The sequence below is a fragment of the Lepisma saccharinum genome, chromosome 17 (assembly GCF_977018435.1).
Source record: "Lepisma saccharinum chromosome 17, izLepSacc3.1, whole genome shotgun sequence".
In the NCBI taxonomy this organism is placed as follows: Eukaryota; Metazoa; Arthropoda; class Insecta; order Zygentoma; family Lepismatidae; genus Lepisma; species Lepisma saccharinum.
The window spans coordinates 24,093,156-24,109,747 of record NC_139245.1 but is presented as its reverse complement, the minus strand read 5'-3'; the positions used below and the strand labels follow the sequence as shown (position 1 = coordinate 24,109,747).

At 37.7% G+C, this 16,592-nt stretch overlaps 1 protein-coding gene across 6 annotated transcripts in view; it reads right to left on the bottom strand.

Annotated features, from left to right (window-relative positions):
- haf (leucine-rich repeat and fibronectin type-III domain-containing protein hattifattener) overlaps window positions 1-16,295 on the bottom strand; it is a 173,840-nt gene extending 157,545 nt beyond the window's left edge. For 3 of the 6 annotated variants that reach the window (XM_083139159.1, XM_083139161.1, XM_083139164.1), the window contains exon 1: window positions 909-1,103. Coding sequence is in view for 3 of the 6 variants with exons in the window: in XM_083139166.1 (XP_082995292.1) it covers window positions 15,953-16,050 (98 nt within the window). In the remaining 3 variants the exon portion in view is untranslated. Of the gene's footprint in view, window positions 1-908; window positions 1,104-15,952 lie in introns of those variants that run through there. The other 3 variants (XM_083139166.1, XM_083139160.1, XM_083139158.1) reach the window with 3 other exon arrangements.
- Between the last annotated feature and the right edge of the window lie 297 nt (window positions 16,296-16,592).

Here is a 16,592-nt window from a genome sequence, read left to right as displayed (position 1 = left end):
ACATAATGGTTTGGTTCAGAACCCACTTTCGATTGTAGATCCAGTCTTGATTACATTTGTAATATAATTAAGCCTTGTTTCCATATTAAAAACACTAAGATGCTGACCAAGGCAGTATATTACGATATAAAAACACTTAACAGGTAAAATTTCAATCCTGTATCAGGGTCTTCCTCAGACGAAGAACTGTTTTTTAGTTTAGTTCTTCGTCTGAGGAAGACCCTGATACAGGGTTGAAACGTTACATGTTAAGTGTTTTTATATCTTAATAAACTGTCTTGGTCAGCATATACCCCAAACTTTCTATACTTGTACGTACTCCCTTTGGGTATAAAAGACAGGTATGATATAACTGAAAAAGCAATACAGGATTCAAAGTTGTTTTTTTCTGGATAAGGTACAAGTTGTAAAATATTCGGTGCATTTTTCAATATGTCTCTAATAACAGAAATGTACCCCTACTGTACATTATGATATATGTGTATTACACAGTATATCACCCCGGTAATTCAAAAGTAAGTATACATGTATGCTCAAGTTTCACCCATTTATAAAGAAAATGATTGTGGTTATCATCAAAGTAGGCAGGGTACTCAGTTTGTGATCCCAGGTTTAAAGTCTGGAAAGTTAGATTGATTCGTATTTGTTCCCTAGATTAAGAAAAACATTGTCATCCATCCTCATTATCGCGACTGAACTACAGAAGTTGAAAAGGGCGGCAAAAATATTCTAAATGTAACAATACTATGAGTTCATACTAGAATAGAACCACATAATATTGATTCGCAAACAAGAAGCATAGATATTATAGTTCTTTGGAACTACATTATCCAACATCTGATATTTAAGGATCAGCAACTCTACTTATATGTCCATAACACACGTAAGGAATCATTATATAAACTTACCTTTCAATGTAGCCAGGTGGTGTTTAATTAACGAACAGAGTACCGATTCACAATATCTAAGACAGTCACATTCGTGTTTACTACACGTCGTTGGATTGTTGATGTTTTCCCTCCGCAGAGTTCAACGAAACGCACTGGCATACAACATTCACAAAATTTCACGCACTACGCTCTCCTACCGCACATGCTGGTGACCAACACCTGACTGCTACAGACACTTCTTCCTTGCCGCTGCTTTCGGGGTCACCGACACTAGCGACGCACAGCGGAGGTTCTTCAAGTTCACGTCACCAATCTGATGGAATAGTGAATTGATATTCCAGGTATAATGGAAGTGCGTTATCAGCTTGGCAACTTAGGACTTCTCCAAAACAAAATAGAGTTTCTGCTTATCCCGAATTTCCAGGTAGTCACCACACCACAGGACTTTCGGGTCCTGAAATCGGGATGGATTTGTAAAAAAAAGACTTGAAATATCAAGAGAGCATGGTTAATTTAATTTTTAAAAATGAGGAGTGAACAATTTTAAATGTCTAAAGTGGAAATCAATTTGAGTTTTTAAGTGCACTTTGTGCACTGAAAGGCTAATTGTGACTGGACCTAAGGTTTAAAGTGGGAACTAATATGTAGCTCCACCGGATAATGAACCCGGAACCCCTTGATTACCAGGCGACGACGTTACCTTTGCGCCATCGCGAAGCTTCAGCAAATCAATTTTAAAAGTGAAGATACATTTTCGAAAACAAACGGACCCAGATTTTGTGGAGTAAGGAATTGATGCACGATTGTAAGAAGTTATTCGATTATAAACGAATTGCCTCTCCTATCTTTTTAGTTCTCTTCATCTCTCTACTATTTCTTAGATTTATCTTTTATTTCTCTCCCTTTTGCTCACTCTCTCGATTATGCCTTTTTCTATATCTTTATTTCTCTTCTCTTCCTTACCCCCCTCTCTCTCCCCATTCATTTTTCTCTTTCTCTCTCCCTTGCTTCCCCAATTGCTGTGTTTTCCTGTTATTCTTTCTTTTTTCTCTCTTTCCTTCAATTTCGATTCTTTTTCCTTTTTTTCCATCTTGGGTAAATCGCAACACTGAGGATGAATGGTGATTTGATGTAATACATGACGGGGAAAACACAATGAAACTCCCAGGGTTTGAACCTGAGATATCTGGCTTCTTATTACGTTGCGCTGACCACTCGCACGCCACATTCGCCAGGGGGCAGACTTTCTTTCACTCACTTCTGCCCCTCCCCCCGTAATATGTCTCGATTTCTTTCTCTTTAATTCTGTCCCACTTCTCTCTCTATTTATCTCTTTCGTGACTTATTTTCTACGAAGTTCAAAATTTAATCTGTGTAATCTTTCATTGCATTATTTCATTCATTCATTCATTGTTATATGTCCAATCTGTAAGTTTTTCACTGGAGCATCTAGTTTTTATGATCTTAGATAAGAGTGAGCTCGTAATTTTTGATTTCATATATCTAAGCTATCAAAGCAGTCAGAATCTTATAATCTATACCTAACAAACCTCAAACATTCTTCTTTTAGTCATCTAGGTCTCAGGTTAATATTTTGAATATATTTGTTGCAATATATATTTTTGTAACAAATAGCGAAAACGTACCTTTATCCCACCGGTGCGTGGGGTAAAAGTTCGCATGCGGTGGAGCAAAAGTTCTCAAGTAGGAAGGAATTTTAAAAGAATGTTAGGGGAAGGTGGGGCAAGGCAGGGAAGCGGGGTAAGACGGGGTACAGGGTGTTTTTGCCAAATAAATGGTGCCATTCATCTGATGTTTTTGGAACTTCATCAGCACATCGTACTCTTTGTCTGGACAGCCGCTGTCTCAGTTCGAGACGGTGTTCCAGAAAGAACGGAATGTACGTACATTTCTCACCCTCTGTTGCAATAATTCGGCAAACTATTTCCTGCTGTAAGTTACACACTGGGATTATTACAGTATTGTGAACGCATGATTATATTATGCTTGTCGGATATCATAAAACAGGTTATGTAGTTATTTTCAATTCACGCGTTTTGTGATAAGATCGTGTAACCTGATAATGTGACTTTTTTGGGGCATGATGGGGTGGGACATAACGGGGTACTACGCCCCAATTGACAGTAATGTGTTTAGTGAAGCAGACTTCTTGCCTTCTGCTCCCCCCGATGCTGCCACAGCAGAAACAGCTTCAACGCTTTTATGTTCAGCCTTCGACATTGCTGCTGAGGAACCAGCGTCATCCTCCTTTAAAGTTACAAATCCTCAATTAGTTGTGTCTATTCCAAATGTAGATCAAGAGAACAAAAGATCTTCAAAACGACGTGGAAAGGCATCTCTCTTAACAAAATCACCGTACAGAGCAGAACAAACTCATCAAATGATGAAAGCAGCATCCAAGCTCAAGTTAGTCTTTCCAAAGCCAGGAAACACAAACAAGGCTCTACTGTCAGGATTTTTCTGATAACGATTGGATCAGGTGTCGTGTTTCTGCACGATGGGAGCATAATTCTTGTGCAGGTGTGTCAAGCGAAGACGTAAACGCTGTTCATGTTTGTAGTTTGTATGAAACTTAATTGTTTGAGTAAGTTTAAAACGTCCACTATGATTATTCTAACTTAATAATGTTACAATTTAGTAGTATGTAGAGCAAACAGTTAAGGTTTGCCGCATTGGGACAAGACAGGGCAAAAGGTATTTTTTTTATAAAATTACAATATATATAATATTCCGAATATTAGGCATGTCTTTTCAGTTCACATTTCTTAAATATTAACAATGAACCAATAAAACTATTTGTGGCAATAAAAATCATATCTGATTTCATTTTGTACTTTAAAAATGTAGATAAGCAGGACGGAGAGGTCCAATTTTAATATTTCCAATTCTTAACATTTAAGAATTAAGTTAGTTACTTTGTGTACTCTTTGATTTCTTAACGTCCTATTTCTCCCTCTTGAATATTTGCAACGATAAGGATAGATATAACGATGAAAACAATGAGAGAACATCCATAACACTTATACGATTGTCGGTACTCGAATGAGGAACTAACAAACAGAAAAGAACATTGACGGCTCTTTAGATGTTGAACGTTGTCCTACTAAAAATAAATAATTTTTACACATCTGTTAGATTTATTCAGAAATATAGCAATACGATTTATGGAGTCTAATAATGTACACGTTTAGCTGCAAATGCCAACAATTAAGAACAATTTCACAGCCACTGAATACCTCGTCCACCTACGAGGCAAGTATAGTCGACGCGCTAGCTACGTTAACGACCGGCTGGCTTTGAAGTCGACGGAGCGCGCCCACCAGCTCCAACAATGTGGCTGAGACTCCACGTGGAGTAGACGAGCACAATGACAGCTGCGCCCATTGACTGAAGGTTGAGTGTCATTGCACGAAAACAATTCGCCCGCTATTTATCCCCATCCACGTTTGTGGCGGCCGTTTCCTCTGTTCTTCGATTGATTGATTGATTGAGTTAGTTTATTTTACTTCGCGTTTTGTGCCTCTTGGCTAATTTGCGAAGATGGGGATGAGTGATGAAATGATGAAATTGATGAATGGACATTCACAAACAACCAAGCCCGACCGGGATTCGAACCCGGGACTCTTGGCGTCGCAGCGCGATGTGCTAACCACTCGGCCACAGGGTCGGGCTCTGTTCTTCGACGTTAACGAAGTAAACGCATGGACTATAACAGATTTGGTAGCAAGTTTGGCACTCATGATTGGCCCATTACGTAGTGTCATATGGTAGCCACTGCTATCCAGGCATATCTGCATCTACCTTCATTTTAGAACACATCGTATAAAAAAGTAACTTTGCGATCTAAGCGAACTAGAAAATGTACTTGAACATTGTACTTGCCTAAATGGAATTTTAATAATGGAAAATGGAAACTTAATTTTTTTAACAAAAATCTTGGGGGGCTACAGAGGGGGGCTGAGGCCGGTTTTGGGGGGCTTCATCCCCTCCTAGTCCCCCTGTAGCGCCGTCAGGGCATCATGCATCAGGCAGTTTTTCTTAGCCAGTGCCACGCCAACAAATTACATTTCTCTTATTGCACACTTTCAGTACCGCTCATATTCACCAACTCTTTACAGCATAATTTCATTGCTTATTTTCGTAAAATGTCTAGGATTTTTTCTCTTTCTCGCTAAGGCAATCCCGCCATACTTGCATTTGCTTTGTGCGAGAAAAATGTCAGTTTTAAAGAATGGTAGCTATAATAAAATTAAGCAGACACACTGTGTGAGAGAATTAGAAAAGTTATCACACAAGAACAACCATAGTTAAGAGATTTCTACGCCCGGGACTGGAAAAGAATTTGGCGCCCCTTTCAAAGCCTGGGGTGCCGAGTTTCGAATCCCGGGAAATGCATGATTATTTAATTCCACCGTCGTTTTGTTAATCATCCAATCATTCACGTCACTGTGATTAACACAGAGGTAGAAAACGACGTTAAACATCCAAAAATCAATTTTAAAAAATTAATCAATTTCCCCATTTTTGTGTGAAGAAAAATAAATTGATTAATTGATTTGGTGTTTTAAGTCCACAGTAAGGCTAATCGGGACTGGACCTACAGTTTAAAGTGGGATCCGAACCACTATGTGCCTCCACCGGGTATCGAACCCGGGACCCATTGATTACAAGGCAAGAAAAATAGATAAACTTCTTTATGATTTGTAATATTATCAAGGTTCAATTATTACACACACAATTTACTATGACCCCCACCCTCTCTGGTTACCCCTGAATAAGAATGAATTGCTCCTTCGAGAAAAAGAAATACAAAAAAGTAAGACGAGGCCATTTTCCAGTTGTCTTTTTATTAAAAAGAGGTGTGTCGCAAGAAAGAAAGACAAAACTCAGAAGATGATTCTTTCCTTGAAGATGTCGGTCAACAGACGAGAGCGTCCTCAAACAAGATATTAAAACTTCTGCCACATATGCTCGAATTTCTTCTACATGTGTCTTTATTACGTCACATCTCATAAGTTTTAGAATCCATGAACTCGCTCGCGTGCTATTTTCTGTGCCCCCCCCCCCGCGCGCGAGATTTACATATGGATGGATCTCCTTCTCGTCACACATGCAGACAATAAACAACACATGCGTATGTTCTTTTCTGGGTTAAAAGCACAAAGGAAAACAGTGTGACGAACAAACTTTCGCAGATAAAGATATTCCTCGTGTGCGTGAGGTTATTTTGGCAAGATAAATCACCGCTGTAGATATTCTTTACGTAACGCATTAGTTCATCAGAGCCTTTCATTAGCATGTTCTAATTAAACTAAACCATCAAGAAGAGACATTACTGGCCGTAATAGTACTGTTGTAGTGTGTAGAAAGCAAAGGTATGCACTGGATGCTTCTTATTTATTTCTTATGAGAAAATATTTAATTGTATTGCATTACTTTGAACACCAGAACACGTTCCAGCTGTTATATATTACTTCAAGTCCTGTATTATGTTCAATCTCTTTCTCTCTCTCTCTCTTTTTTTTACATCTTACTTTCTTTCGATGTTTTCTATTTTCATTTCTCTTTCTTTCTCTCTCTCTCTTTTACATCTTACTTTTTATATCTCTTCTATCTTTATTTCTCTTTCCTTCTCTCTATCTTTTACATCTTACCTTTTTTATCTCTTCTATCTTCATTTCACTTTCCTTCTCTCTCTCTCTTTTACAGCTTACTTTTATATATCTCTTCTATCTTCATTTCTCTTTCCTTCTCTCTCTCTCTTTTACATCTTACTTTTTTATATCTCTGCTATCTTCATTTCTCTTTCCTTCTCTCTCTCTCTTTTACAGCTTACTTTTATATATCTCTTCTATCTTCATTTCTCTTTCCTTCTCTCTCTCTCTTTTACATCTTACTTTTTTATATCTCTGCTATCTTCATTTCTCTTTCCTTCTCTCTCTCTCTCTTACATCTTACTTTTTTATATCTCTTCTATCTTCATTTCTCTTTCCTTCTCTCTCTTTTACATCTTACCTTTTTATATCTCTTCTATCTTCATTTCTCTTTCCTTCTCTCTCTCTCTTTTACATCTTACTTTTTTATATCTCTTCTATCTTCATTTCTCTTTCCTTCTCTCTCTCTCTTTTACATCTTACCTTTTTATATCTCTTCTATCTTCATTTCTCTTTCCTTCTCTCTCTCTCTTTTACATCTTACCTTTTTATATCTCTGCTATCTTCATTTCTCTTTCCTTCTCTCTCTCTCTTTTACATCTTACTTTTTTATATCTCTGCTATCTTCATTTCTCTTTCCTTCTCTCTCTCTCTTTTACATCTTACTTTTTTATATCTCTGCTATCTTCATTTCTCTTTCCTTCTCTCTCTCTCTCTTACATCTTACTTTTTTATATCTCTTCTATCTTCATTTCTCTTTCCTTCTCTCTCTTTTACATCTTACCTTTTTATATCTCTTCTATCTTCATTTCTCTTTCGTTCTCTCTCTCTCTTTTACATCTTACTTTTTTATATCTCTGCTATCTTCATTTCTCTTTCCTTCTCTCTCTCTCACATCTTACTTTTTTATATCTCTTCTATCTTCATTTCTCTTTCCTTCTCTCTCTCTCTTTTACATCTTACTTTTTTATATCCCTTCTATCTTCATTTCTCTTTCCTTCTCTCTCTCTCTTTTACATCTTACTTTTTATATCTCTTCTATCTTCATTTCTCTTTCCTTCTCTCTCTCTCTCTTTTACATCTTACTTTTTATATCTCTTCTATCTTCATTTCTCTTTCCTTCTCTCTCTCTCTTTTACATCTTACTTTTTATATCTCTTCTATCTTCATTTATCTTTCCTTCTCTCTCTCTCTCTTTTACATCTTACTTTTTATATCTCTTCTATCTTCATTTCTCTTTCCTTCTCTCTCTCTCTTTTACATCTTACTTTTTATATCTCTTCTATCTTCATTTCTCTTTCCTTCTCTCTCTCTCTCTTTTACATCTTACTTTTTATATCTCTTCTATCTTCATTTCTCTTTCCTTTTCTCTCTCTCTTTTACAGCTTACTTTTATATATCTCTTCTATCTTCATTTCTCTTTCCTTCTCTCTCTCTCTTTTACATCTTACCTTTTTATATCTCTTCTATCTTCATTTCTCTTTCCTTCTCTCTCTCTCTCTTTTACATCTTACTTTTTTATATCTCTTCTATCTTCATTTCTCTTTCCTTCTCTCTCTCTCTTTTACATCTTACCTTTTTATATCTCTTCTATCTTCATTTCTCTTTCCTTCTCTCTCTCTCTTTTACATCTTACTTTTTTATATCTCTTCTATCTTCATTTCTCTTTCCTTCTCTCTCTCTCTTTTACATCTTACTTTTTATATCTCTTCTATCTTCATTTCTCTTTCCTTCTCTCTCTCTCTTTTACATCTTACCTTTTTATATCTCTTCTATCTTCATTTCTCTTTCCTTCTCTCTCTCTCTCTCTCTTTTACATCTTACCATTTTATATATCTTCTATCTTCATTTCTCTTTCCTTCTCTCTCTCTCTTTTACATCTTACCTTTTTATATCTCTTCTATCTTCATTTCTCTTTCCTTCTCGCTCTCTCTTTTACATCTTACCTTTTTATATCTCTTCTATCTTCATTTCTTTCCTTCTCTCTCTCTCTCTTTTACATCTTACTTTTTATATCTCTTCTATCTTCATTTCTCTTTCCTGCTCTCTCTCTCTTTACTTCTTTCTCTGTTTCTTTATTTCATTTTTTATGTGTCTTTCTTTCTCTTTCTCTTCTTTGCTTCTATCTCCTTATCTTTGATTCTTTCTCTCTCTCTATTCTTTTCTCTGTTTCTCTCTTTGCCTCTTTTTTTTATTTTTCTTTCTCTCTTTCTTTCTGTAACTTTCATTTTTCTGTCTCTTTCTCATTGTCTCTTCAGCTCTTCTTCTGTTTCTGTCTATCTTTCGTATTTGTACTTATTTATTACATAAAGTCGCCTTTCTTCAACTCCAGCTAGTTAAGACGATGAGGTTGAGTGATGAGATGAAATTCATCAAAGGAAACTCAAAGGAACACCCATCTGCAGGCCGGGGCTCAAACTCAGAACTTTCGGTGGTGAAATCACGAGTTTTTATCTTTCTAATTCTCTGTCTCCTCTCTCTCTTATTATTTCTATCTCGTCTTCTCTCTATTTCTTATCCCGTTCTCTATTTATTTATTTCTATTTGCATCTCCCTGTGCATACATATCCAAATGTCAGCCTCTTCCACGTACCCTGGACTGTATTTTGTAGACTAACGAGGCTCTGTCGTCTGGACTTACAGCCAGTATAATCCTCTGTGGGGCTCGTATTGTGTCGTCCATATATGTCTCTTCATCCATTTAATCTTATCACTTTTCATCTCATCGCGATTAGCCAAGAGCGACAGGAAAGCTATGTAAGATAAAGCAAATCAATCAATCAATTAAAAATCTCTCTACATAGAAGTTCTCAAATGCATATAATTTAACTAACCCTCCTCCCCTCCAGGAAATATCCTGGAACTTAGGATATCAGTTTGTGGCAGTAGAACCTTGGCCCGTTCATTCCGACAATGATCCATTCATAAACGTGTTTTGAAAGACGGACCTATCAAAGTGAAAGCGGTCCATCAGCAGGATACGTTTAAGAAACTTTAGGAGCGTAAGGTGCTGAAGAGACGTGAATGAATAACAAACGCCGTCCTATTGGGTCAATGTCATTTGGCAGAGCAATGCCCATTTCTCCGCTGCACCCGTCATTATGTATGGCAGACCTGTGTTTGACCTCCACATCTTTCTGCACGTCGTCGGAGCGTGCCGGTGCGTGATCGGTAACATCCGGCTTTCCGTTCTTGCAGACGGCGGCAGGAGCTACCCCATTTAATGCATCCGACATAAACAAATGCTCGTGCTAAATCTAATTACTTGGGCCGGCTCTGACATATATCCAGACTAGGGATGGCCAAATACGGATAAAATTTTATCCGGATATCAGATAATTTTCTATATAGGATATACGATTATTCTGGCGTCCGATATTAGGATTAGGCCTATCCAAAATGTCTGGATATCCGAATGTGTGCATTATTCGGCCACGCACACAAAACTAAATGCATTATATCGATTGATGCACCGGAATGCATCGATTAAAGTGCATCATTTGATTCAAGTGAGGATTTCTTTCAGTCGAGATTCACTTCAATGCATCAGTTGATGTTCCTTGATGCAGCTTCCTGCATCTTTTTTGATGATGCCCTTAAACGTTTGGTGTGAGCTACAGAGTTTGTGTAGCTCAGACGAGACGTTTAAGTGCATAATCAAAAAGATGCATTCTGATGCATCAAAACGCATCAACTGGTGCATTGTAGCGCATCTCGACTGAAAGAAATCCTCACTTGAATCAAATAATGCACTTTGATGTTTCTTTCACGACATACAAAAATGCACCCAAATGCATCAAATGTGAATCTGATCCTTTGAAGAAACCATAAAACACACTTTAGTGCATCGATCGATGCATTCTGGTGCATCAATCGATATGATGCATTTTGTTCTCCGAGTGCAGTTTTATCCGTTTTACTGGTATTCACATGCTCTTTTATTTGTCATGTTCGTATTTCTTGTACGGATTTTCTGCAAATCCTTCACCAAATCTGTGCTATTCGGATATTTGAGGATATTCGCATTATCAGTTGCATCCGAAAAGGATATCGGATAATTTGAAATCCGTTATTCGGATTTTGTGGCCATTCCTGATCCAGACCCTTTAATTTTGATTTGATTTCTGTTATTTAGCGTCGCTCTTCTGCCACTTTTCGCTGCGACGATGAAGATGATATGATGAAATTGATAAAGGCACCAAGACACTCGCAAAGAACATCCATGCCCAGGCCGGGATACTAACCCGGGACCCCTCTCGTCGTGACGTGACATACTAACCACTCCACTACAGAGTTCGGTGGCACGGAACGTATACATTTTCTAAATTCTCTCTCTCTTTCTCTAGATAAGTGTCAAACGTGGCAGAAAAGCGAAGAAAATATCAAACAATCAAACCATCTCTTGAAACAAGACTTATACCTGATACTCTGATCTCCACTTTACGCAAACACTTGCCATCTTGAAGTCATCTCAATAGCCAGAAATTAGCACACATGGGAATCTGCAAATGTGGAAATAAACATTTATATCTCAGAATATTTGATAGGCCGAACTGTTACGGCCCAGATAGCACGGCAACAAGTGGCTGTGCGCAAAGGTTGGAAGAAAAGCGATTAGGAGGGAACACGTGCCATCCCACCATCGCGAGGCAAGCGTTTATGAAGAGATTAATCCAGGTAGTGCGACGTCTTGTACACCAGAGGGATTAACGTCTCAGTCACGACTCCTGAGGTGCTGGAAAAACGACGTGTTGGAACTCCTCCAGGCCATTAATTCTTCTTCTTCAGTTTTGCTCCGATGGACTGATTTCTGCAATGGCGTCGTTTCTGGAGCATGATAGGCTATTATTTGTGCAGCGTGATTGTTTTGTTTCGACCGTAATTAGACGTACGTAAAACATTATATACATAATAATCGGATTGTTTCTACTTAAATTAACTTATAGAATTGCGTTGGCTTGAGGTGATGCAAATTTTAATGTATTTTTTATTTTTTTTTATTCTTCCCTCCTTCATCCTTGTCTCTTTTTCACTGTTTCTTGCCATTTTTCTGTTTATCTTTCACTCTTTCTATACGTTTAATCTCTCGTTTATCTCCCTTTTTATGCTTTCCTCGGCACTCTCCCCGCTTTCGTTGCTTTTCTTTCATTCTTCGGACTCTTTCCAATTCTTCCATTAAATGACTTGGTTTTACCTGGCAGCCCTGTTCGCGTTAAGTGGTCGACTTCGATCTCCCCTCAAAATGCCTGCACTAAGTTTTCGCTTGCATTATATTTAATTTATTATATCTCCGTATCTTATTTTGTAAATATTGTAATACCGAATGTCAATATTATTATTACTTGTTGATAATTTTGTATTGATGTCGTCTGGTAATATTATACATTTCAAATAAAGAATTAATTAATTAATGACGACCCTCATGCTTCATGTATATTTTTAAATTTTCCTGGCTCAACACGGGTGGTATGATTCTAGAGAAAAGGTCCTTCTCTCTTCGTAATGTTTCCTCACTTCTTGTCGTATCTTTATACGGTGAGGTTTATCACGACAACGAACAGATATAAATACTGAAATAAGATAATAAGCACACTTTACTTATCCAGGATTTGGACTCTACAGTGGCGGCGATTAGGAAGGGCGAGGCAGTTGCCCCCCGCCACACACACCACGCACCATGCTAACCTTATGTACCAAGGGAGATTAAACAAACTGTCCTTGCACCCCACTTTTTTAACCTTGCTCCCCTCCTAGTTTTGGAATCCAATCGGCGCCGCTGGTACCAGTGATGTGCGTCTACAACCATAGTCTACATTCTACACGTAGACTTATTTATACACGTAGATTACGTAATCTATGTAAACAACATGGTGAAAGGTGTTAACTTATCAAAGGGCACCGTGAAAGTAAAACAAAATTATACTGCGTATCAGTTGCTCATGTGTGAGGAGAACTTTACGTACTCTTTCCTCCAAATTCGAAAAATATCTCACCTAGGAAGATACCTAATATAGGAAATATTCTAGTGTTTTATGGGGAAAAGACCACTCTTGCCTCACGGCTGCCATCTGTTGTTGCTTTTTGCATACTGTTTATCTTCTATAGTTGATAATAGAAGAGAAGATAAATTTTGTTGTAAATAGGATTCTTTTCATTTTGTTAGGAACCTATATATAGTTGCAAATGTCACTTTCCTTTCATGAAACCCTTGAAAATGCACTTTAGATTGTCTACGTAGTTTATGTAAATTACAACCCAATGTAATCTACGCGTAGACCACGCATGTAGACGTAAACTTATAGTCTACGGCACATCACTGGCTGGTACCCAGTATCCATATTTTTCACCCTGTGCACGTTTATTCATATAGTCCACGGAGTACTGCTATAAATGTATTGTTTATTTGTAGCACTACTCTACTAATTTAAAAAATAAAACTATGTAAATATTGATTAGAATAGACTTCCGCGGGAAGTGTCGTTCCTGCATCCGCCACTGCCACGATGAAGGAATGCTTGTAAAAGAGGTGTAAAATAGCGATTAAGGAATGAAACAGATTGTACACCCAACGGCGAAAGAAACAGTAGACAAATTGTCCACCACCAGTTTAATTGGGTCTGTATTACACATTGAATTGAAATAATAACGTCAATAACCAGAGAACAATGCCTGCTTCGAACCAACATAGTTTCATTCCTTAAAACAACACAGGATGTAGAATAAAAAGTAATTAATATAGCGGTGGACAATTTGCCTACCATTATCTTTGACGTTGACTGTACAATGTATCGTATTTGTTGATAATTAGCCCCTCTCCCAAATTTCCCGATTTCACGTTATGAAAATGTGGTGGTTGTTGATTGTTCCCGTAAGGAGTTCCGTGTTTCTGATTATTTCATTGTCCCAACAACGGGACACTTCATTAACTAGGGACAGGTGGTAGGCAGTTCATTTTAAAGACTACGTAAGAATTCATATTGTTGAGCGTCCTCTAATAATCAAATTGGCTCGGCGGAATAGACTTCGAAATTCCTCAGGTCAACAGCGGCAATTTAAAGGGAGAAAAACAAATGACACGATCAAGTACTGTACGGTACAGGCAAAAACGTATAAGTAATTCTTTTGTTATGTATAGCCAGAACGAACGTTATCATGATTACTGCTACTGAGTTTGTCATGCAAAACGGGCTTTAAGGCTGTCCTTACCATTAAAACTAAACAAGACTGAAAATTCATCTACAATCTGAAGAGTTTAAGAAAGTTATATTTTGCTTGAATATTGTCATTTTTTTCTATGTTGATAAAAAGAGTAAAAGTACGAGTAAAGTAAAGTGCTTCCCTGTGCTTTGCACCACGCCATGAAGGCGTGTAGGGGGTGTGGAGTTAGGGCCCCATATTTTCTTGATCACAGCCGAAGGTGGGGGTGATGTGGTCAGCACCACGCCCCTGGCCGCCTTTAAACCAACTCCTCAAAGTTTCCTTCAGGTACCGAAGAAAATTACCAACCTTTCACAATGGTGAAGCATAAAAGTCATTGGTACAAGAAGGAATATTTTGATTTATTTTACTTCCCTACTTGTGCCACTTTTGGCTAATTTGCGAAGATGGGGATGAGTGATGATATGATGAAATTGATGAATGGACATCACAAACGTCCATGCCCAAGCCATGATTCGAACCCGGGACCCCTGGCGTCGCAGCGCGATGTGCTTATCACTCCGCCAAGGGGATCAGCTACATACTATACACATATTTCATTGACAATAAACTGTGTAAGTAATTATAAGGGGCTCATAATTACCAGTAAGGTTCATAACAAGAATACTGGAAATTTACATTCAAGTAGTTTTTGAACGGGCGTTGGAACATCTTTGAAAAATGGCTTGCTTGGGCATCCTTTGAAAGTATTCTTCGAACAGCCTTGAAGGCGCATACTCTACAATATAAATATTATCGCGCGCGCGTGTGGGGGTGTACATGTTTAGGGATTACTGACGGAATCTGCTATATGTTCCCTTTGTTGGTAGCTTAATAATGTGACAAATTCATTTTCTCAACAACTAAGAAAAACAGCCATGAAAGGAAGATAGTGTTCCAAATCTTTTTATATCTTGTGTTAACAAGATTCCTTTCAGCTACTTTAACTGATCCTCAAAAGCGAAGTGAATCAGCATTTCTTCTTTGCAATTGATGCTATTTCCGTGCCACGGAACCTGTTTTATAAGTAATTGAATATGCAGTTGCACGTAGATTGACACAAGCTCCGGAACAAACTCAACGCTAGTAGGCTAAAAACCTTACACAAAAAATAACAAATAACAAGGACATTGCTTTGATAGATTGCTTCTCGACTCGTTTTTTATTCTTTTCTGAGCAAATATCGCGAGACACTGAGCAAGAGTGTATGATTTAATGGTTCAGTGGTTGAGGCAAAATTTCTTAAGGAGGTATGTTCTACTTTATTTTTGTTAATTGAAATAGTGCTTTAACTACACACTCCCAACACACCCGAAAAGTTTACACAACAGTTCAAGTTATTGCAATTTTGGCGCTTAACCCTTTGTAAGCACACTGGACGATATTAGCCACTACACTACCAGGTCAATTTGTCCGAACGATTATGCGTTTCACTGCTGCACAAATAAAATTTCAGGGATACTGGTTTTCTTTATTATATTGATTGAAACGAATAACTAATTTCTTTCATTTTTTCATTGGATTATGTGTAGCTAATTCCTTCAGTTTTATTTAATTATTGGTGGCAAATCAGGAGAGAAGTCGATAGGCTAATATGGAAATGAATTGTTTATTAAATATCATTCTCTGTTTAATATTAATATTTTATTATATGAGACACCATTGTTTAAGACTGAGAAAGTTAAATCTTGAATTCAGGGCTCCCCGAGGAGATGTCGATGTGCATCTCTTCATGCACCCGACATTGTGTGCATTGTAAGAAAACTAGGTCAAAAGGGGAAGGGAGGTTTCAAACCAACCCCTACCTGGACACGCTAGCTCTGGAAGTATTTCACCACTTACTGTGCATACTGAATGTTTCTCAGAACATTTCTTCCCCTTGCACAAAAAATCGCGAACACTTTTTCAGCCGACAATCTGTAGAATGGAAGATATTCGTTAGCATAAATAACTTCCCAACTTTCAATAGTTCATACTTCAATGGATGATATTCAACTTGACGTCAACAGGCATGTGTAATCATTAGAATAAGCAGAAATCGCTTAATATAATTTCAACATTAGCTGCTTATCTTTTTCCTGCATCCGCGAAACGAATAGGTACCGAAACCTAAAAACAACATTCCGAATGTTAAAATATTATGACAGTAAAATGAAATAACATTACATAAAAGGAATAAAAATCACTTACCTGTTCACTTGAATACCAAACTTGTATAGGATCTGGAGTTTTAGGTGAAAAAAATGCTTTCTGCACACATGATGTATGTTAAGTTTATCTACACACATTTAACCACTTTCACACTTTTCACGGTTGCTGTAGGGTCTCGGAAGATAAAAAGCATGATCACGATAATCGTATCTTGAATCACTTCGCCAAAGACCATACGCACAATGCTTACCCGGCATGTTTTCAGCGTAATGAATTGTGGGGGAAGTTGTCCGCTAGCTAGCTAGGTTTAGTTCTCTTATCCTAAATAATAATGTTTAATTGCATTTATGCTAATGGAACCTAACCTAACCTCGTAGGCATTCCTCGTCTGACATCAGAACACAAGGTTGCAGAAATGAAGTGCGAACGGGCAGACCCATGCTACTTAATAAGCTAACGCAATGAAAGTAGTTCCGTTTTGAGCGCGTCGCTGGTAAATCACACGCAAGCAAGTTCCAATGCTTTTCTTACATTGTATTGAGTTTCTAATTATATACATAAAAACAAAACTTGTAAAATATCCGGCGTGGATTATGCTATTCCGGAAATTCTTGGACTAGCTTCTCTGATGTAAGTCAAAGATCATGTAAGTGTAAAATTGGCCGTCTGATGGCGTTCA